Genomic DNA, 22,216 nt, shown 5'->3' on the forward strand with positions numbered 1-22,216 from the left:
ACGGGTCTCGCCTAGACTTTATAAGTGAAAATGCATTTCCTGATTGAGCATAGGAAGGAGGCCCTCTGGGAAATTCTCTCTCATCTCACACATTTCCTGAGGGCACGCAATTAGTGGATCGCCTCAGCAGAAGTGCGAAGGTGCTTTCACACCGTCTCAGCTCCGCTCCAGAGGCCCCTGGGGAAGGCTGCAGAAGGGTTGAGAGGACCTCATCTTCTCTCTGTCCCCATCCTCTTCCAGTTCTGAGCTCAGCTAACAGGGCCTTTCCACCCAGAAACCTACACTCTGTCAGGTGGCTGCTGCTGAGGGCGGTATAAACCGAAAGATTCAGAACTGACTAATCTGAGCACTCATTTTCATCTGGATGGAAAAGTCCCTTGTGGGGTGCAGCACAGAAATAGTAATGTTAGAGGCAGAAATAGAATATTGGGGACTAGCTATCAGTTATAAGAAATAAAATAAGAAATATTAACCATGCCCTGTTAAGCCTGAGTGTTCTGTTCTGATTTAAGAAAGCACGGTGTCACCCGGCTGGGAGTTGCAAGCGGGACCTGGGGGCTCACCTGGAAATGCAGCCCCTCCCCGCCACCAGGGAGCTGCCTATTATCATGGAAAGGTTAACAACCTTGTTGCAGAAACCAGAGGTGCCAGCCCTTTGAAACTCCAAGCCCTTTGCAAACCCCCAGCCCACATTGCCTGTAAACTGTAACCATCACACCCATTTTGCATGCCCATTCCTATTCCTTTTGCCCACTTCCCCATGTAATCTTTGTCCTTCTACCCAATATAAGCAGCTGACTTATGGGGGGTAAAGGGGGGTAGAGAGCAGATTTTTGTGGATGACCTGCTGCTCTCCTATCCTGCCAGCATTATTGGAATAAACGCTCATATATGATTCAACCCTGTCTCTGCTGATTGGCTCATAGAGTGACAGGAAGCCCAGACCCATTGGTTGTCTGGTTTCAGTATCATGAAGCAGGTGTAATTTTTTCTTTAATTTGGTCAGTGATGAAATTCTTATTCCCCTCTCCCACCATGTCCTGTCATAGGAAACAATGGCACCCAGGGTGTCCCATCCCACTTCTGGTGACCCAGGTTCCTAGTCACTCTGCAGTCACCTCCACTTCTGCCCAGCTACCTCCAAAGGACAACGATACAAGAAGCATAAACAGAACACAAACACAGGTGTGTGCTCATGAGGCCCAGCCCTGTGCTTAGTCCAAACACAGGGTCACCTACACGATGTGATGTGAGGAAAGGGTCCAAAAGTCTCCCCTTACCACACACCCAAAACACCAACTCCTCAGGCCTGGCTTAGGGCAGGAGCCTGTGCGGGGTCCTTGGAGCAAGGGAGGCCTTGGCAGGGAGCGGGGAAAGGGGGGAGAAGGCAGAGGGAACGCAGGCCCACATCCCTGCGGCATCAAGAGCAGCTCTGCTTTCATTTCCTGACCTCTTGAGTCCAAACACACCAAAAGCTTCTGGACTTAGAAACGACAACCCTAGGAGCTCCCTGGCAAGATCACCTGTGGGAAGATGGCAGACCAATCAGTTGTCTGCAGTTATCACTGTAAAGGGTTTGTCTATCAGGAAAGGTAAGTCTTGGGGGAGAAGAAATGCCAGGAGAGCACACAGGGCCTGGGTGGGGGAAGTCACAGTGAAGGCTCCTGAGGGTCCCGCGTCAGAGCAGAGACCACGGACATGAGGCTGGTTTTCCCAGGGGAGGTCCCCGCAGGCTGAATGGCTGGGGAAAGGCTCCACACCAGGGGTCCTCAAACTTTTTAAACAGGGGGCCAGTTCACTGTCCCTCAGACTGTTGTAGGGCTGGACTATAGCTTTAAAAAAAACTACAAACAAATTCCTATGCCCACTGCACATATCTTATTTTGAAGTAAAAAAACGAAATGGGAACAAATACAATATTTGTATTTGCATGTGGCCCGCGGGCCGTAGTTTGAGGACCCCTGCTCCACATAGTAAAGAAGACAGGAGGAAACCCATCGCTGACTCACAGAGAATAACATGAGACATGCAGACCCCATGCTCAAATACGCCGTAAGTTCCCATACCTCATGTTATATAATATTTAATATCATATAAACATAGCTACGGCCATTATTTAAAAAGATAAGAACAATTGGCAAAACTCAGGTTGCTGTGCCATGGACTCAGATGTGACAATGTTCCTCAGATGGTAGCTCTTTACCAAGTCTGATAGGAATAAGGGTTCTGTAGAAATATGTTCATTGATTTAAAAATATGGCCATTATATATTGTTAAATGGAAAATTTTCTTAACAAAAGAGTGCATACAATAGAAATGCATCCATGTATAAAAAATTCCAAATTTATAAAATGCATAAAATATTCCAAAACGTAAATATCTGTTTGGGTAAAAAGGCTGCAATAAAACAATTGACTACATTTTCTTATTTTTTCTACCATGGCCACGTGTGGTTTTGTTGTGTTACGGTCAGCCAGGAGGGGGAAGGAGAGATGACTCTTTATCACAAAAACCCACTGCTCTGCTGGCAGCACAGCTCGTGCTGTGCCTCTGCTGCCCCCGTGTGGCTGTTAGAAGATATAACATGTGAAGCCCCCAGACAAACGCCAAGGTTATCTTATATAGATTCCTCATCCTCTTTCACAGGTTCATGGCCTGGACTTGTCCCCCTCAGGAATACCAACCAGGCTTCCATGACAGGAAGTGCTAGGACAGGACGGGTGTGTGAATTCCTACCTGCTCCTGATGCTAAAGAACTGGATACAGACCCTGGCAGGGGGATCAGGATCCAGAGAACCACTCCAGCAGGAGTGAGGGTGGAGATAAGAAAGGATGAAACCTCAGGAGACTAATGGCCAATGGTGACCGTGAAACGAAAGTGGTCTTGGAGCATCTCCTTTGCCTCAGGGGGTCAAGGTGAGCCACACGGAGCGGAGCCAGTGATGGTTAGTTACTTGTGCTGTCTGTCTACAGAGCACTTGAGGCCACTGCCCTGCTCTGCCATAAGAGTGTGCATTCCCAGAAATACGGAGGGAAGTTCCGTGGGTTCACAATGTCCATTATTCCCCCTCCTGGTAATTAACTTATGATTAATCAGCCTGCTGTTTGAACAACAAACCATGATTTGATGCTATTATCAAATGACAGGCACGTAGATTTAACCTGATCCTTTAGCATTTGCAAAATTGTTAGAAGGCATTAATGCTAAGCCTTAAAATGATTAACATTTTGATTACCTAAAAGTCAATTTTTCTCTGCTTGAATTGTCAGATCTATAACAACAAAGATCAATAGGATTCCCTAACGAATCCCCTTACTCTCAAAGCATAGGTATACACAGTGTACACACACAAACACCCTAACTGCCCATTTCTTAAACCTAGACTTCAGCCCCTTTTCGTGCATATGACCCAGGGCTAAAGCTCAGTGTGGTCCTCCGACGTCAGTGTCAGATTGTCTGCATTCAAATGCAGCTCTAGCATTTACTGGGTGACCATGGGCAAATCACCTAGCCCCGTGGTTGGCAAACTGCCGGGGTCCTGCCCCAGCGGGTCCAGGGGTTCCCAAAGGCGTAAACGGAGTCGGCGATGAAGGAATGACACGGAGATAGCGTTCAGTTGATCAGCAGCCTAGCCAGGATCTCTAGCCCGGATCTCCAGCCAAGTTCTGGTCTGGATCTCCAGAGAGGTTCTGCTTAGGCTCTCCAGAGAGGTTCTGTCCAGGTACTCCAGTCAGGTTCAGTGTCCAGGTTCCAGTCAGGTTCTCCTGCCAATCTCTGTAGTCAGGTTCAGTCTAGGATCCCTTGCCATGTTCTCCCGCTAGGCTCTGTCTCTAGGCTCCGAGTAGATTCTGTCTTCTTGATTCTGTTCTAAGTTCTGAGTCTTTCTGTCTTGTTACAACTGTATTTATACCAGTTGATTTAATCCTATCAATCTCTATTACAAAGGTTAGGGCGTTTCTTATCTCCATTCCAGGGAGAAAAGATTATGTAGTTTAAGCATGATTGTTCGTAGTTAAAGGGATTAATTACCCGCCTGGCACTTAGTTGAGGGGTTTTATTCCCTCCCTAAATTCAGGGGAAAATCCCTACCTGGGGATTCAACCTTTCTCGGAGAGGTGACCTTGGTTAAAACACAGCGCCAAGAAGGTGAGCAAACATATCAAGAACCGTATGCCATATATGCCAGGTCCCTTGAAACAGCAAGGATGGACCGGCTCCCGGCAAATTCCCCCTTTTTTATTTTTTAAAAGCAAGCATTAAAAAGAAAAACCTGAAACGCTCTCTTGTATCCATTTTAAGAGTAGGATTGGCGCTTTCTGCTATTACCTGAGTCCTGATCTATCATCCCAGGGAGAGCTTGCCAATCCTGCACTTTCCCGGGGTGGAAAGGCTGCAGTGGGGTTAAGGATAAGGCTCCTTGGGCCTACCTTCTCCCATGCCTCTACATTTACCTTTCCGGCACCTTTCCTTCCTCAGAAAAACATGGACGTATTTCTTGTATAAAATGTTCTGTCTGACTGGGAGTAACCTTAATTCCTCTGCTAGCAAGCACATATGTTAAAAGATCAATACAGAGTCTTTTTTCTTTAGACTCAGTATGGCACATCTTCTTAATCTAAAGATCAATACAGAGTCTTCTTTCTTTGGACTCAGTATGGCACATCTTCTCAATCTAAGTTCTGTACTATCCACCTTCTTACCCTATTTATCCTCTATAGGGGGGTCTGTAGCACCCTGGTGGAGTCCTATCCGTCCCGAGTGTGGGGTTCTCAATGGGGGGGGCTTTACCTAAGGGAATCCTGTTCCAGGGGTTCCCAAAGGTGTGGACGGAGTCGGCGAAGACTGTCCACCCTCTTCCTACGTTGGAGTCTGATCCGTCCCGAGTGTGGGGGTTCTCAATGGGGGAGGGGGGCTTACCTAGGGGAATCCTGTTCCAGGGGTTCCCAAAGGTGTGGACGGAGTCGGCGAAGACTATCCACCCTCTTCCTACGGTGGAGTCTGATCCGTCCCGAGTGTGGAGGTTCTCAATGGGGCGGCTTACCTAGGGGTCCCTGTTCGGGCGCCAGATGCCGGGGTCCTGCCCCAGCGGGTCCAGGGGTTCCCAAAGGCGTAAACGGAGTCGGCGATGAAGGAATGACACGGAGATAGCGTTCAGTTGATCAGCAGCCTAGCCAGGATCTCTAGCCCGGATCTCCAGCCAAGTTCTGGTCTGGATCTCCAGAGAGGTTCTGCTTAGGCTCTCCAGAGAGGTTCTGTCCAGGTACTCCAGTCAGGTTCAGTGTCCAGGTTCCAGTCAGGTTCTCCTGCCAATCTCTGTAGTCAGGTTCAGTCTAGGATCCCTTGCCATGTTCTCCCGCTAGGCTCTGTCTCTAGGCTCCGAGTAGATTCTGTCTTCTTGATTCTGTTCTAAGTTCTGAGTCTTTCTGTCTTGTTACAACTGTATTTATACCAGTTGATTTAATCCTATCAATCTCTATTACAAAGGTTAGGGCGTTTCTTATCTCCATTCCAGGGAGAAAAGATTATGTAGTTTAAGCATGATTGTTCGTAGTTAAAGGGATTAATTACCCGCCTGGCACTTAGTTGAGGGGTTTTATTCCCTCCCTAACTTCAGGGGAAAATCCCTACCTGGGGATTCAACCTTTCTCGGAGAGGTGACCTTGGTTAAAACACAGCGCCAAGAAGGTGAGCAAACATATCAAGAACCGTATGCCATATATGCCAGGTCCCTTGAAACAGCAAGGATGGACCGCCTCCCGGCAGCAAACCGCGGCTCACGAGCCACAGGCGGCTCTTTGGCCCCTTCAGTGTGGCTCTTCCACAAAATACCACGTGCGGGCGTGCACGTACAGTGCGATTGAAACTTTGTGGCCCATGCACAGAAGTCGGTATTTTGTGGAAGAGCCACACTGAAGGGGCCAAAGAGCCGCATGTGGATCGCAAGCCGCAGTTTGCCGACCACTGACCTAGCCTTTCTGAGTTACCTCTTCGGTATCGTGACAGTAATAGGACCACGTATGGGGCTGTTGGAAGGTTAAATGAGTTAATATCTATAAAGTGCTGAAAGTAGTTCCTGGCACAGGGAGTCCTAGAGAAACTCATTAACTCATTCTGTCCTTCAGTTATATTTCAAAATGGGCTTGAAATGTAATTAAACTCATTCTGTCCTTTAGTTATATTTCAAAATGGGCTTGAAATGTAATTAATTCGGTAATTAATTTTTAAAACAGTAGTTAAAAAACAAATTTGATTTTCTCCCTCCCCCCACTAATAAAGATCATTTATTACTAAATTTGGGTGACAATGAAATGGCCAGTGCCTCCTTGTCCACCTCTAAAGTTTGATGACCTTTTCAGAAGACTCAAGCTTATTACTATTCTCCTCCAAGCCTCTCCTTAACCCCTTAATCATAGCCCTTGTCAGAATCAGTGTCTTCATCAGTCCCACGTGTTTTAGAAAAAGCAAAGAACATGTGCAGGGGTGTGTGCACATGTGGGCATGTGTATTTGATATGATCCCATGTATGCGCACACATATCTGTGTTAATGTATGTGGTGCATGTGTTACTTGTGCATGCACATGTGTGTCTCTCTGTGATTGCATATATGTGTACACATGTGCATTTCATGTATACATCTGACTCTATGTGTGGTAGAGTACACTCGTCCTGAGCATCCTGATACAACTCTACTTTCAATGTGATCTCCTCCACTATCCTTCCAGCCCTGGTCCTGGATCTGCCCCCTTCTTCCCACTTTCCATTAGGCAGCTCAACCAGCTCCTCACTCCAGCAACACGTACCTGTTGGTGTTTTCCAGGACCTCGACCTTCTTCCGAAGCTCCAAATTCTCCGTTGAACAAGACTCCACCCTGAACAGGGAGCAGAAAGAAGCAAATTCATTTGATCAGTAGAGCAATGCGGAGCCAGGGGCTCAGGTGGAGGTAACTGGGGAGCAGAGCATCAGCTACCCCAGGAGGGTGAGGGAAAGAGCCTGGACAACCTGAATTGGGAAGAAGGGTGAGAAGACAGAAGAAAAAAACAGAAAGAGTTTAGTAACAAGTGCCTCAGTAATAAAAAATGAACTGGATGGTACAAAACGTGAACTTCTCTTTGGGTATGCCAACCTTGTTTTCGCTCACGTCTTCCCTAATGCTCTCAGTGCCCATCACACTCCTCTCTCTGGACTGCGGGGTCTGGGTGCTGTCAGCTGTACTCCTGGCCAGAAGGACTCATCGGAACAAGAGGCTTAGGGCAGGCCAAAGGGGAGGAGAGGGACCCAGGACCTCAAGAGAAGGAATCCGGGTGCTGGAGCATGCGTGCCCCAAAGAGACAAAAAAGAGATTTTCACAGAAACTTCTTGCCTCTGGATGCCTACAGAAATGAGGGGACAGAATGGGACTACTTAAGGAAAACTAACTTTGAGTAGAAACCTCAAGAACCAGCCAGGATTCACTGGCCACTCCTTCCCCCAGGTACACATGAAGATTCATTTCTGTGTCCGGGGCCTCATTCCCATCTAAAAGTGAAGTTAGCTTGAAGTTAACTATTTTCTAGGGCCAGCGCAGAATTGTATTTAATCATATTTTCTAACAGCCCTTCTGAAATCCCAGGCTTTTCAGAAGAGCAAAGGCTGCCTTCGAGTGTTGTTGTGAAAATCCTCTTGCCTGTCACCTGACTTGCAGTGGGCAGGAAATAAGAAGGCCAACTTGACATTCCGTCTCCTGCTTTCCCTGGGGCGTGGCTCTGATGAATCAACTCCGCTCCCTTTGGCTACTGCAGGGGGCGTGACTGTGAATATCTGTACACGTTTAAAAGGAAGCCTTCAGGGACTTGAAGATCTTTGGTTGGAAACGAATGTGGTCCAAATGCCCCTAAGATCCTGTGCCTGGACGAACCTTGAGAATATCATGCTAAGTGAAATAAGTCCGACAGAAAAAGTAAAGAACCATGTGACTTCACTCCTATGTGGGATATAAAACTGAAAGCAACAAATGAGCACAAGAAAAACAAACAAACCAAAGCCCATAGACACAGCCAACAGTATGGTGGTTCCCAGAGGGAAGGGAGTGGGGGTTGGTAAAGGGGAGAGAGCTTTAAACACATAGTGATGGAAGAAGATTGGACTTTGGGTGGTGGGCACACGATGCAATACACAGATATGTATTGTTGAATTGTATACTTGAAACATAATCTTATTAACCAATGTCACCCCAATAAATTTAATTTTTTAAAAAGATTGAGTGTACTTTTGCTTCTTGCCATTATATAAGCTTTGCCTTTGAAAACCACTAGGTGTCAGGCAAAACCCAGATGATGAAGCAAGGAGTTCACACTGGCAGCTGGGCGGGACTTCAGCTCTGCACACACACACACACACACACACACACACACACGCGCATACACGCACGCCTCCGTGCATACTGCCCAACAGACGCAACAGTTTGGCAGGGACCTACTTTTTCTCCAGGCTGTCCATGTACTCCTTCTTCTTTCTCCTACTCTCCTGTGCAGAAATCTGCGGTATAAGGGGGAAAGGATTAAGCGCTAGTTTTATCAGAAGCCAGTCGTGTCAAAGGAAGAGAGGAGGCTGTTAGCACAGAAATCACAAAAGCCCTGCTCACTTTTGTGGCCACTCCTCATTCCTCTGACACAGAACAATGATCTGCAGAATTTTTTAATAAAGAAAACCCCACAATCTTTAAAAAAAGATTAAGTAAACACCCATAAGTATTTATATTTATTTATACATTATAGACAGACTGGGTGAAATAGGTGAACTAATTGACCAGTACAGATGGGTAGTTACAGACAGTCGTGGGGATATACTAGTGAAGTACAGCCCAGGAAATAAAATCAGCAACAGTGTAACAGCTATGTATGGTGCCAGGTGGGTACTGGAAATATTGGAGGAAACACTTTGTAAAGTGTATGATTGTCTAACCACTATGCTGTACACCTGAAATACAAAATACTATGGCATATAAACTGTAATTGAAAAATAAAATTTTTATTATAAATAAATAAATTACAGACAGGCCTACTAGAGGGAAATATTGTGTACATCATAAAACAGACATTTCAAAGGCTGATTTTTTTTTAATGACTTACATTAATGTTCTAACGATTTCCCCCCACCCCTGAATGAAACATCTTGGGCACCAAGCACGTGCACGCCCGAATGGGGAGTCCACTGACTCAGAGGATGGAGGGCGGGGCTGGAGGAAGACAGGGCAGGAGGTGACCACGCTCCCGCTGCTCCTGGCCCAGGGAAGGGAAGGCTGAGCCCCGGCCCCACGATGGGAGGGCAGGTGATGGGAGGGAGGGAAGGTACGTGGGCTCGATTCTGCTCCTGGTCTTTGCTCACGGAAGGACCTACATCTGAAGGGCTCACCTTGTTCTTGATTTTCCTCCGGATTTTCTTCAGGGCCTTCTCCTCTGATTTTGTCAGGGGCAGCTTGGTGGGGATGGGATAGCCCTCGGCCACCAGTGTCCTCTTCTCCTCCTCTGTCAGGACCAGTGGGCCTGAGCCCTGCAGTTTCTGTGCAAACCCAGGAGCAGAAGGGGGTCAGAAAGGGACAGCTGGGTGCGCTGAGGCCAGCCCTCCAGAGGGGTGAGAAGGCTGGTTACCATCCTCTCAAACAGCCGAGAGAAAAGGCTGCCCCATCTGCTCTTGGTGAGGAACAGGGACTTTGAAGTCGTAGCAGAAATGGAGAAAGCCAGGCTGGCGTGGCTCAGGGGTTGAGCATCGGCCTATGAACCAGGAGGTCACGGTTCAATTCCCGGCCAGAGAACTTACTGGGACTAAATGCAAATTTTCAAAATTATGTTGATAGGCAATTCTTACAGAATTTTTAATTATCCGATTCCATTCAAATTTCTTTATTTGATATTATAAATTCAATAAACTGATGATAATGTTTAAGAATTAATGGAAACCAATTAATTCCTCAGTACAATAAGAAGTTAATGATCTATCTACCCCTATTTTTTATTTGAAAAACAGTGCCCTTGTAAATATTAAGGATGAATGGTGCCATGATTTCTAACTTGTTTCTGGGTTAAAAGGCGTACCAGAGGGGGAAAAAAGTTAAACTACGTTTTTAAGCTTTAGACACCAAAGCATTTAATCCCTGAGAGATGTTTGAGTTCACCAAAGATTGCTTATTTAAGAAACAAGGGCATTTCCTATTGCAGGTTGTAAGGATCACCTACATGGATGTAAACTTGTGTGAGATGATTCGGAGGAGAAAAACAACGCACTTGTATTCCTCATGCCATAGCCATGTAAAATAAACGTAGGAACAAAATGGGAGGCGTGCACAGGAAGAGGACTGTGTCACCAGGTGAGGTGACGAGCCATTCCTAAAAACGTTCTGTAAGGTTATCACCGTGCTTTAGACCTAAAGCTTCCTTACCAGAGTAATAATCACGTGGCCTCGAATGGCAGCCGCTCTGGGTGAAGGGCCAGGTGACAGAACGCAAAGAGCTCGTGTCCCAGGACGGGCGGAGACTTACATGAGGCGCCGTGAGAAGCGGGGAACTGGAGAGGGCCGAGGGGGCCCGCGGCACCGCTCTGGCTGGGCTGTGGGTCTGAGGCAGGCCGAAGGGGTGCAGGCGCGGGTTGGGGCTCAGGCTGCCCTCTGAGTCGCTGCTGTGGCTGCTGGGAGGGGTGGGCGGCAGGTGCAGGTGGTCCACGGAGGCTGAGGAACAGGAAGCGGGTTCCACACATCAGACAGCAGCCAAGCAGGACTTTCGGCAGCTAAACAACCTGCACATCCACACAGCGGGACGTGGGGCGACTGAACAAAGCAATGAGGATCTGCACGAGTTGATGCAGAAAGATCTCCAAGATGGATTGTTAAGGGGGCTGGGGGGGACCAAGGTGCAGAGAGTATATAAAGCAGCCCTCCTTTCATATGAAAAGGGAGACAAGAGAATACAGAGTTATATTTGCTGTATCTGCATAAAGAAACGCTGCAAAATAGAGAAGAAACTAATCGAATGATGCAGGGATGGGGAAAGTGCTGGCAGAATTTTTCGCTGTATTAATTTTGTATCATTTCTATAGTTGGATTTGTAAACCTTATAAATGTATTATAATCTTAAAAAAAAAAACCAAAACAAACAAAAACAAAACCCTGGGAGCCCATGAGGGTTTGAGGAAAGCTCATTTGTCTCTGGAGGAATGTGCACAGTAGGCCCGCAGGTGAGATGCCAGGCACTCTCCATTGGAAAGTACTAAATCCATCTGTGGACAGAGGGGTAGGCACTGGGAAATAAATGGGGGTGGGGGCTTTCTCCTGCAAGGCCCCCGTCTTTGAGTCCATCCTTTGCCCGTCTTCAAGGAGGCACATGCACCCTCCCGGGGCCCGGGGGCCTGGGCCAGTATCACTCGCGCAGCGGATGGACGGGCTCGGGAAGAGAGAATCCACTCTCGGTCAACCTGACAGGCGAGCTCGGGGCTCTCCCTCCTTTGTCTGGACGGTGGACCTTCCGGCTGTGATGAAATACCTTGAGAGCCAGCCGCGGTTATGGAGCCAAGGGACGCACCTTGGTCAGCCTGTCACCTCACACCCCTCCTGGGGCCACCACAGTCCCTAGCACTGGGGCTCTGAACCCCGCACGGTGCCTCACACACACTGAGGCTGGCTTGGCCAGAGGACTGCCAGGGGTTGTAAACAACAAGGGGATGTGCAATAAACCTGGCAGCTCGGGGACCACATGGCAGGCCTGCCCAGCCCAGTGGCCAAAAGTAACCGCACGGGATGGTCTGATGGTAAATTCCTGCCTGGGCGGGCCTGGTACGTCTTCACCTCCCAGGCCTCCAGCTTCCTTAGCAAAGGTCAATCTTTATCTTAAGGGAGCTCTGCCCACCGTCCTTATGCAGCCCGGATAACATATCTTTGAAATGTCAGCCTAATCTCCTTTGCTTACGCCTTGAGGGCACAACCCACCACACCGGAGCCAAGACCACAGAACCCTGAGGGCTATCCTGTTCCCCACATACGTTAATTATTAACCATCCTGTACCCACCAATGTGAGTGAGTTCCTCCGCTTTGCCTTTGATCAAATCCCGGAGATTCCCCCCCCTTGCTCTTTCCCACTGCCGCATTCTACCAGCAGTGGATTTCATGTAACCCTCCTTCCGTCTCCTCCTTTGATTCTATCTAATGTATAAAATAAGGTGCAGTTCTCTGGAGCATTTTCTCAATCTGTTGAGATTTCCTTCCTGGCAATTGTTGTCAATTTGGTTAAAAAAAAAAAAAAACTTACAAAAATTCTTTACAGTTTGGACATTTCTTACATCAACAGGGCCACGGGAAGGCCTGAGCCTTCTCCTCTGCAGACAGAGAAGGTCGATGGAAAGGGCCTAAGAGAACGGCCCCAGCCTTTGGGGTGACAAGCAGCAGCCAGGCGGCTCACTCTCCCACTGAAATGCCTGAATGTCTGAGGGGGAGGCGATAAGCCAGGGCCCACTCAGCCACCCCTTTCGGCCACGGGGTCCCATCTCCATTCACAGCCCACATTTTTTTCTCTCTCATTCTCTCTCTCATTCTAACCCTTCTTTTCTCTTTTTCTAACACGCTACTTTTTGCTAGATGCTTCCCCTTTTCTCTGCCAAAGAGCTCCCTGGGCTTTTTAGTGTCTATAGGCTTAGAGCTAAAGAATATTCTAGAACAGTGATGGCGAACCTATGACACGTATGTCAGAGTTGACACGCGAACTCATTTTTCTGGTTGATTTTTCTTTGTTAAATGGCATTTAAATATATAAAATAAATATCAAAAATATAAGTCTTTGTTTTACTATGGTTGCAAATATCAAAAAATTTCTATATGTGACACGGCACCAGAGTTAAGTTAGGGTTTTTCAAAATGCTGACACGCCGAGCTCAAAAGGTTCGCCATCACTGTTCTAGAACAAGCCTGTATACCTCTGTTGCCAACTCCCCTGCCAACAGTTCCAGGCAGCTAAGGAGGGTAGATATGCACCTTAACTATGGGCTCACCTAGGAACGAGTCCTGAGAGAGTTGCCAGGGTTTCCCCAACGCCTTGAATACCTATGGCACTCGATGGTGTTAAATGAACTCAACAAGGAGGCCATTATTCCGAGGGCCCTCCAGTGCCGTGGCGGCCTACGGCCTACGTGAGCAACCCAGAGCCAAGCCTTCAAATGCTTCAAGGTTACCACACTGAAACCTAAGGACACCCACCACAAACAGCCGACGGGGCTTTGCGCTCCAGCCAGCAGGAACTTGCTCCCCTTGCTCTGCCCCTTCCTTGTGCGTCTCTCCCCACCTCATTGGTGGGGCACTTCTAACCGCTTCCAGGGTGGTGCTGCCGGTTCCGATCAACTTTACTCAAAATAAACTCAAAATGTATAATATCCCTCAGTTTACTTTTCAATAATGCTTCTAAAAAAGCACTGTAAAGTGCTTGTAAACAAACAAACAACAACAAAAACCAGAGCAGACTTGGGGCTGTGTATGACATTCTGGGGGACTAGCCAGGAGTTCCTAGTGCTAACTGTCCCTTTTACGGCACAGCCCAAAATATTCTAATACTTTTCTCCTTTTTAAACAGAGAGTGCCCCACAAACAAAACAAGACAGGAAAAGTGAAGCAAATTTGAATTCCCTCTTTCCTACCCATGAAGAGTGACTAGTAGACTTGGCCACAGGTGCCTTAGGATCCGATTTCTAAATACCATTTGAAATGCAGCTCCTAGGTTACAAAGGGGCTGGGGCATCAGCCGCTCTGCCTAGAAGCTCAGAGGCCTTCAAGGATATTGGATTTCCTGATCTGTTTGTCAGGCTAACGAGGAAGGGCTGCTATTTACTCTCAAGACACCTCTCCTCCGGTGACCCGGATTCCGAGGCCACCCTGGGACGCGCTAGTAGTTACCACACTTTCTGAAGCAAACTGCAACAGAAATGAAAACAGCAACATGTATCTGATAATAACAGCCGGAATCATAAAAATGAAGAAAACTACAGCCGTATCTAAAGCTGAAAGGCACAAATGTATATCACCCGGTGCAAGGAAATACTGTCTCAATATGGACGCTAGTCAACATTATTACGCTTTAAAATCTAATCTTTTTTTAAATTGATAATAAAGGCAAACACATTATTACCCTGATTAAATGGGTCGCAACCAAATCCTAACTGAGTTTCTAGTGGAATGAGGGAGGACTGTGTGTCCATGAGAACTGCTCTGCTTCTTGGTCTCAGGGTCACCACTCCCCACGGGAGCAGGCTGTGTGCACAGGGTCCCACCAGGACGGCAGGAGGCCCCGTGCTCTTGCTCCTCTCCATCTGAGTCACGGCAGGCTAGAGAGGTTTTGAAAAGTCACCCTGGCTAGGAGTCCAAGTGCCGTAAAAGATTTGGGGGGAAATGAAGCCTGTACATATATGAAAAAATAAAATGCCGCTTTTAAAATGTGTATTTAGAACCAAGGTTTTTAAGAACAGAGCTAGTTCATGAAGCAAGCTATGGCTTTGGGACCGACTGACCCCAGCACTTCCCCACATTGCCTTCCTCTTCCGACCTGCACCAAACCGAAGGGCCCGGGAGAGGAGACAGACCTTCTTTGGGAGAGAAGTTTAGGAACTGATCCACTTCGTGAGGCTCCAGCTTAATCTTAGGGATGACTGTCTGGCACGAGGAATCAACCTAAAGGAAGAATTTCAAACACAGTTTTTAAAAAACAGTAACAACCTCGACGAAACACCCAAGGGAGCTATTTGTCATCTGCGTCTTTCTCTGAGGGGCAGCCCCGCATCGCCGGAGCCGGCTGAGGCCTGGCTGAACACAGGCGACTTTGCCAGGGAGCTGGTTTAGCCTTAACCCCCCTCTCACTGCCAAACCTGGCATTCCAGCAGATGGAACCCGCAGAATCTTCAAATTAAAAGCCCAGGGCTCACTTACTAGTCCTTTTTTTACTGTTTTTATGGGAATAGAAATGCATCTTATCACAAAATAGTCAGAAATTTTTAACGAGCCACAGGCCTGCACCAGTTCGTGCAGAGTAAGCACTGGGTGAACCACCCTCATTCATTCTCTCCAGGCTGCCTGATGACTGGCGATATCTACCCATGAACTATTCGGTAGGAAAAAGAGAAAAGGTATCTGGTTCATGCACAGGGAGCAAGGCCATGACTCTGACCTTTCTAGCTACTTAAAACCAACTGAACTGAAGTCTATAGCCAGAAGCCCCATCCAGTGAAGAGACTCAGGTAGCTACTGAGCAAGTTATGATTCTGGTCTATTGGCAGACACTGGAAATACCCAGAGAGAAGGTGAAATTCTACCTGCTGCCGGCATGGAATTGAGCAAGGAAGAAATTCCCAATTTCTTATGTTTTCCATGGGCAACACAATAAGAATTGGTAGGTGTGTGATCCAAGAATTGAGCCATTGCAACTCAGCATTGCAGTAGGAAAGTAAAATACAGCACAGGCACTAGCGTTCCTGATTGCCGTGGCTCTGAATGCCATGACTCGCCCCATCATCTTAACCAGGACCTTTCCACTACCTTAAAAATCAATACATGGAGGATTTCCTTTATTTACCATGGATATCCAGTTGTTGGTTTATTTTGTAATAGCAATCACAGAAAAAATAAATCATACTTGCTACCAATTTTTCTGGACAATGCCTTTAAAGGAAATTATATAATCAATGCTGACACCAAATCAACATATCCTGGATGCATGCATACATACATACACACATAGTTAGCTATCCTTAGACATATACAGCCACTAGCTCCAAACAGATGAAATGCCTTATTAGAGAATGAGAAGCTAGGTCTTTGGATCTCGTTTGTTTATATGGAAGACAATTGAGTGTACCCCAGTATTCATTTCCAGAGGAGGTTCCTCCTTTTCAAACGGGGTGGAGATGGCTGTGATGGTCAGAGTGACAGAGGGAACAAGTCCTGGGGGGGACTCCTCCGTAATCGGCTCGGTCTTGATGGTGGTTGAAGGAAATTCGGTAGACAGGTACCATTTCTCATTCTCCACTTCATCTGTGGGAAAAAGACAAGCACCCCTGTGAACTGGCTCCAGGCATCAGGCATAAGTAAACAAAGGACCACTCATCTTTCTCCTCAAAAAAAGGCTCCAGCAAAGAATGATTGAGAGTAGAATAAAAGGAAACACAATGAGGGTGTGAGACATGGATAGAAGAGTCAATGGCAAAGTAAGAATCCATACTTGCATTCATGTGAGCGTCATTCGCTAAGGAAACTCTGGGAGGGTCCATGAAAAAGAAAGAACCTTGGCTTCCTGTACAGGCAGGAAGGAAGCTGGGAGGATGGGAAAGAGAATAGCAGGGAGAATTGCAATGTGTCATGTTTTATACTTTTTGGTTTTCAAACCAAGTTAATGTGTTATCTATTTAAAAATAAATAAATAAGCACATTTCAAAATAATAATAAAAACAGACAAGTGGTTGGCCACCAGGGTCTCAGGAGAGAGGACTGCAGACAATGGTTGGGAGGTATCTCTAGCCTTCTCCCAATGGACAGTTATTTGTTTTCTTCTTTTTTCTTTTTTCTTCTTCTCACTCTCAGTCTTTTGTTTTCCCACAACCCCACTTATGCTTTAAACCAGACTTAGACGTCCAGAACTTTACTAGCCCTCTGGGAAACCAGAGTTAGTCACCAATGCCTGGCCCTGGCCGAAACGGATTACATACGCATCCAGACAAAAGGGTTGGGTCTTGGCGCATCTTGAGTCTTGGTTGGCTACTGGCTTTCATAATCATGACAAGGCCTGGAGGTAGCAACAAAGCAACACAACAGAGCAGACAGAAGCTCCTCGACCACTTAACCCACACTTTCCAGGGACCCCACACAGCACCGTGTTTCAGACATACCGCCTCAGCACAGCCCTGGAAGAGAAGGAAGGAGGGCAGGAAAGGAAAGACGAGAAGATTGCAAACAGGCGCAGAACAAGAAAAAACAAGTGAGGGATTCTCCAGAATCAGCATTCCTTACCTAATCCCAGTTTTACTAAAATGAGGAGAAAATAAACAGAGATATGCTCCCAGGCTTCATGAAGATATTTAAACACTCACACAACATGCTTGGTGAGTCAAGACTGTTCAGGGAAGCAGTTATTCGCATTATGAAATGATTTTACACTCAAGAACTGGACTCAAGTGTTCTCATGAAAAAGCACAAGGAAATCACCCACTACTGCCAGGGGTGGGAAGCGCGGGCACCGAAGCTAAAAACTAAGGTTTGCAAATAATAAATGGTATTTCATAAGCAACTTCCTTCCAACACAGGAAAGAGTGAGATTCCCACTCACAAAGGAAAATGATCTGCCCCCTGAAGCCAAATTATAATTGACCTAATTATCCCAGCCCCAGTTTGGTTCCTGAAGTAAAATGAAGACGGGCAAGAAGATGTTTTGCTTTCAGGGCTAGTTCTAGAATGCTGCTGAGTGTGGTGGAGTGATGGAGAGTTTCCATCTTTCTGGGGTGAGCGCCACATCCTGGCAGGGGGGAGGGAAGGAGAGGGGAGGGAACAAAGGGCCTTTGATGGCAGCCTGAGGAGGGAGACCACACTGTACTTGACACAGAGTTCTGCTGGCCAGATGGGCGCCCAGCTCAGCTCAGAGAAGCAGCTGCATGAGGAGCCAAGAGAAGACTCCAATGCTTCCCCCAAAAGGAGCTGAGGAAGGAGAAGACTGTCACCTGCAAGAAAGAGACAGTGAAGACACATGTGGGGGCGGGTGGGAGAGGCGGAGAGAGAGCAGAGAGCACACTTTCTCCATTCAGCAACGGCATGTGGATGTCTCCTCTGCCCACACTGAGCAGTATTTAGCTGAAAGAGACAGGATGATGAAATATATAGCCTCAGTGTTTATTAAAATTAACGGTCAGGTGCCGAAACTGTTTTGGCTCAGTGGATGGAGCGTCGGCCTGCGGACTGAAGGGTCCCAGGTTCGGTTCCGGTCAAGGGCATGTACCTGGGTTGCAGGCACATCCCCAGTGGGGGATGTGCAGGAGGCAGCTGATCGATGTTTCTCTCTCATCGATGTTTCTAACTCTCTATCTCTCTCCCTTCCTCTCTGTAAAAAATCAATAAAGTATATTTAAAAAAAAAAAAATTAACGGTCAGGTGACATCCCTGAGAAAAAGGCCTCATGCCATTACCAGGAAATTGTATGGCAAGGCCAGATCCCCTGGCCATGAAGTTATGATGACGGTGATAAAACTTAAGTCACAAGTCAAACAAAAGAAAAGGCAAAAAATAAACACAAAAAGCAAATACAAGGTTATGACAAAATGAAGACAGGTAAGGAAATTGGTTCCTCCAATCTCACGAAGCCATTCTCAAAGGGCACACATTTATAAAATAGGTCAAGACAGTTTACATTCTCAATGTTCAGTGTCCTGTTCCCCTGTTTTAAAAGAAATGTATGCATATAAAGTCATTGCTCTATCAGAGACGGGACTGAAGGACAAATCATGATACTTGAACTAGAAAACAAAACTTCCTCAAACACAACTGAACTCTCTCTCCAGGGAGAAGCCAGGGAAGCTGCCTCTGCTCCCCTGAGCTTTTTAGAAGACAAACAACTGGCACTGCCTTCATGCCTCCACTCTGAGAGAGCAATTTAGGTCTCTACTTGAATGATACTTTTCGAGTTAGAAGTTTATGACCATCAAGGGCAAATATATCATTTTCCAGGTGAGGAAACCGACATGCAAGCACAGTGCAAATTATGCGGGACCCAGATCTCTGCACACCCAACCAATATTCTTGCCGTTAAGGAAACAGCTAAACATGCAGACAAATATCTGTGCACAAACGGGCTCATGACAGCATTATTTTTAATCACAAATCACTGAAAATAACCAAAACATTGAAGAGCAAGGGCAAGGTTAACAAATTATGGCGTACCCATACCATAGAATATTTCTATATCCAATAACATTACATATATCAAACCTTTTTAATAACACGGCAAAGATTTATGATAAAATATTAAGAAACAAACCTGGATATTAATTTGTATACTATTAATGAAGAAAGTTATAGAAAAAAAGACTAAAGGAAATATGCCGAAAGCATATCTCTGGAGAATAATTCAGAACCATGTGACATTTCTGTCTTTACATTTTATGCTATTTCTAAGTTGCCTGTACTGAGTATACATTGTATGTGGATGCTCACACATGGGGATGGCCTGCTTCTTCCTGCACTACTTTATGCCTTAGGATGGTAATTATTAGATAGAGGCTCCAGTGGCTCGAGGTCCATTCAGCATCCTTTGAATTAACAAGAGTCAATGAGTACCTTAATATATATGGAATAAATTGCAATACTGGCTCCAGTTCTTCAATCCTCCAGCTATTCGTGTCCTTTGCCATGTATTTTGTAGTTCCCTCCTACTGTGGACTAGTACTCATCTCGGGACTGGCCATGCAATTTGATTTGGCCAATGGGATGTTAGCTTCCTAACACAAGTGGAGTCTTAAAATGCATTTACAGCCCTCACCAGTGTGTCTCAGTGGATAGGGTATCAGCCCGCCCGCCAAGGGTCATTCCTGGTCAACAGGCTGTACCTGGGTTGCAAGTTTGATCCCCGGCCCCATTGGGGCATGTGCAGAAGGCAACCAATTGATGTGTCTCTCTCACATTGATGGTTTCCCTCTCTCTCTCTGTCGCTCCCCTTCCCTCCCTTTCTCCCACTATCTCAAAAAATCAATGGAAGAAATATCCTCAGATAAGGATTAACAACAACAACAACAAAATAACAACAAATGCATTTGCACAGCTGGAGTTACACACTTGTACATTTGCCACCATATGAAGATGTGCCAGAACAATCTATTGATCCCAGGAGGATGACAGACACACAAAAGAGAGTTACCCCCAAATAAGCCTGGCTAAAATTAGCCAACTCTCAGCTGGCGTTAGACATGTGAGTGCATCCAGCAAAATCACTCAGCTGCCCCTCCCCTTTAGCCCCCACCAAATCAGCCAGCCTCCAGCCAAGGCTCAGACATGTGAGCTGTAATAATAAATGATTGTTGTTAAAGCTAATAAGTTTTGCATATTTTATTATGAAGTAACATAGCTGGCTGATAGAATATAATTGAATATATATTCAAGAAATTAAATCATTTCATCAGAACCTATTGCAACCAAATAACTATACCTCATTTCCATAATAATTCCTCTAAACCATCAATTGTGAACCATATCAACTCATATTTTTCGACGGACTCATTAGGCCTACCAGTTATGTCACAGAATAAATGAGAAGAAAATCAGCCAGTAAAAAACCTGGTGAGAACAAACTTTTTATAAATTAAATAAGTATGCCTCATCTAAATCCCTCAGCATTCCAGTGGCAGTTGGAATTGGAGAAAAGGGCTTTCATTCTGAACTACTGGGTGTTGGCTTGTACTCTGTCCCTCAGTGGAAATAAATATCAAATCATAGAAAACAACATGACAAATGTAATCTATGAGGTATGAGGTTAACAAAGGACAGAGTAAAAGGGAATGAGTAGAACATGTATTATAATTTTCCACCCGCCCTTATTTTCGTATTTTTATTTTATTGGCAAAAAAGATCAGCAAGACCACCATGGCTTAGAACTGAAATTATCCTTAGACGTTTGGGTGATTGGCTAAACTACAAAAGCAAGTGTCAACACATATGCTACACCCTCTAATTTCTAAAGCTTGAAGCTCAGATATTGAGTTAAAAATGTTTCCTCTAAACTGTGTTTCCACGCCTTTTAAGTTTCATTGCAGAAGGAGAATATCACCCAATAAGGTCAGCAGTGCACACAGTGGGGAGTAAGAAGAACCCCTGCCTGTCCTCTGATTTCATTTAAACAGCTTCCTGTCAGAGGTCGGACTCGCTGGCACATTTTCTCAGCATCACCACTCAGCTATCAGCAAGAGAATAAAAACAAGCCACTGTCACATGATGATGAGCAAGTCCTCCACAACCAAGGACAAAATGGAGCAGCGTGAGCCATGGGGGTGGACGCCAGGGGCATTCACACTGCAGGGTGAGTAGAGGAGCCGAGGAAGACGTGAAATCTAAGCCAATGTGGAGGCAACACCAAAATGCAGGTCCGCAATCATTTCCATGTGTTCTGCATAAATAATTGCATTGGATAGATACTGATTCCTGGGAAGAGGGAAAGAAAAGATGCAACTCTAAATTAGGAGCACATGGTATATGTAAAAATGTTATACTATATATGTATGTTAGTATGTGTATATACGTGTATATACATGTGTGTGAATATACATATGTGTATACATATAGTGTGTGTGTGTGTTCTAAAAAAGAGAAATCACACGTGACAAGTACCACTTATAAGATATATCCATTTGCTAATTACATAACATGTCTAAAGTGAAAAGAAACTTTTTATAAATTAAACAAATATGCCTCAGCATTTCATAACTGTTTGCTCTTTGAAATTTTTCAAAGGAGTTAGCAAATCTTGATCAGTTTTTGATGTAAAAATCGCTTCAAGGAAAAACGGTAAGGCTGGGTTCTAGAGGCTGGAAGAGGGCAAGACTTCAGTGGGATATGTCGGAATCATACGAAACTACAGCCAACTACACGTTCAAATGGAAGTTAGAGGCCTGTCTGCCCGTAGCGCCCTCCCTGGGTGACTTAACACTGAAATAACCTTCAGCCAGAGTGGCAAGACAGTGTAAAAATAGAAAACACTTAACTGTGAGTATTTACTAGGTGCTAAATATTGTCCTAAGTGCTTTACATATTTTAATTCATTCGATCCTAAGAGTAGCGGTGTAAAGCAGGTGCTACTACTACCCCCACTTTACAGACAACGAAGAGATTAAATAACTCACCCAAAGTTATGCAGCGGGTACATGGCAGACTGGATTCACACTAAGGCAAACCACATGCACAGCCTGTGCTCTGGCCACTCTAGTATACTGCTTTTCAGGAAGATGTCAATGGTTAAATACAGCTGTAACCAAGAGTGATTATTCTTCCACTAATGTGATCTTGAGCCCATCATTAGCCATTACAAAAGGTGAAATATTGGTTCTTTTGATGCTGCTTACCTTAGTTTATATAGATTTCTAATCTAATCTCCACAAGGTGAAAAACTCCAGGCTAAGATAACCCATTAATAGCTAAAACATTCTGAGTGCTCGCTATGCCCAGCCCCATTCTAAATGTTTCCATGT

At 45.8% G+C, this 22,216-nt stretch overlaps 1 protein-coding gene across 1 annotated transcript in view; it reads right to left on the minus strand.

Moving 5' to 3' along the window:
- Positions 1 to 22,216, minus strand: part of CREB3L2 (cAMP responsive element binding protein 3 like 2) — a 118,602-nt gene that overhangs the window by 17,115 nt on the left and 79,271 nt on the right. The window contains exons 3-8 of the mRNA XM_059711900.1: positions 15,859 to 16,034; positions 14,591 to 14,678; positions 10,518 to 10,702; positions 9,394 to 9,540; positions 8,459 to 8,517; positions 6,803 to 6,871 (exon numbers count right to left, since the gene is read on the minus strand). Of these exons, the coding sequence (XP_059567883.1) occupies positions 6,803 to 6,871; positions 8,459 to 8,517; positions 9,394 to 9,540; positions 10,518 to 10,702; positions 14,591 to 14,678; positions 15,859 to 16,034 (724 nt within the window). The remainder of the gene's footprint in view (positions 1 to 6,802; positions 6,872 to 8,458; positions 8,518 to 9,393; positions 9,541 to 10,517; positions 10,703 to 14,590; positions 14,679 to 15,858; positions 16,035 to 22,216) is intronic.

Source organism: Myotis daubentonii, chromosome 10 (genome assembly GCF_963259705.1).
Source record: "Myotis daubentonii chromosome 10, mMyoDau2.1, whole genome shotgun sequence".
Lineage (NCBI taxonomy): Eukaryota > Metazoa > Chordata > Mammalia > Chiroptera > Vespertilionidae > Myotis > Myotis daubentonii.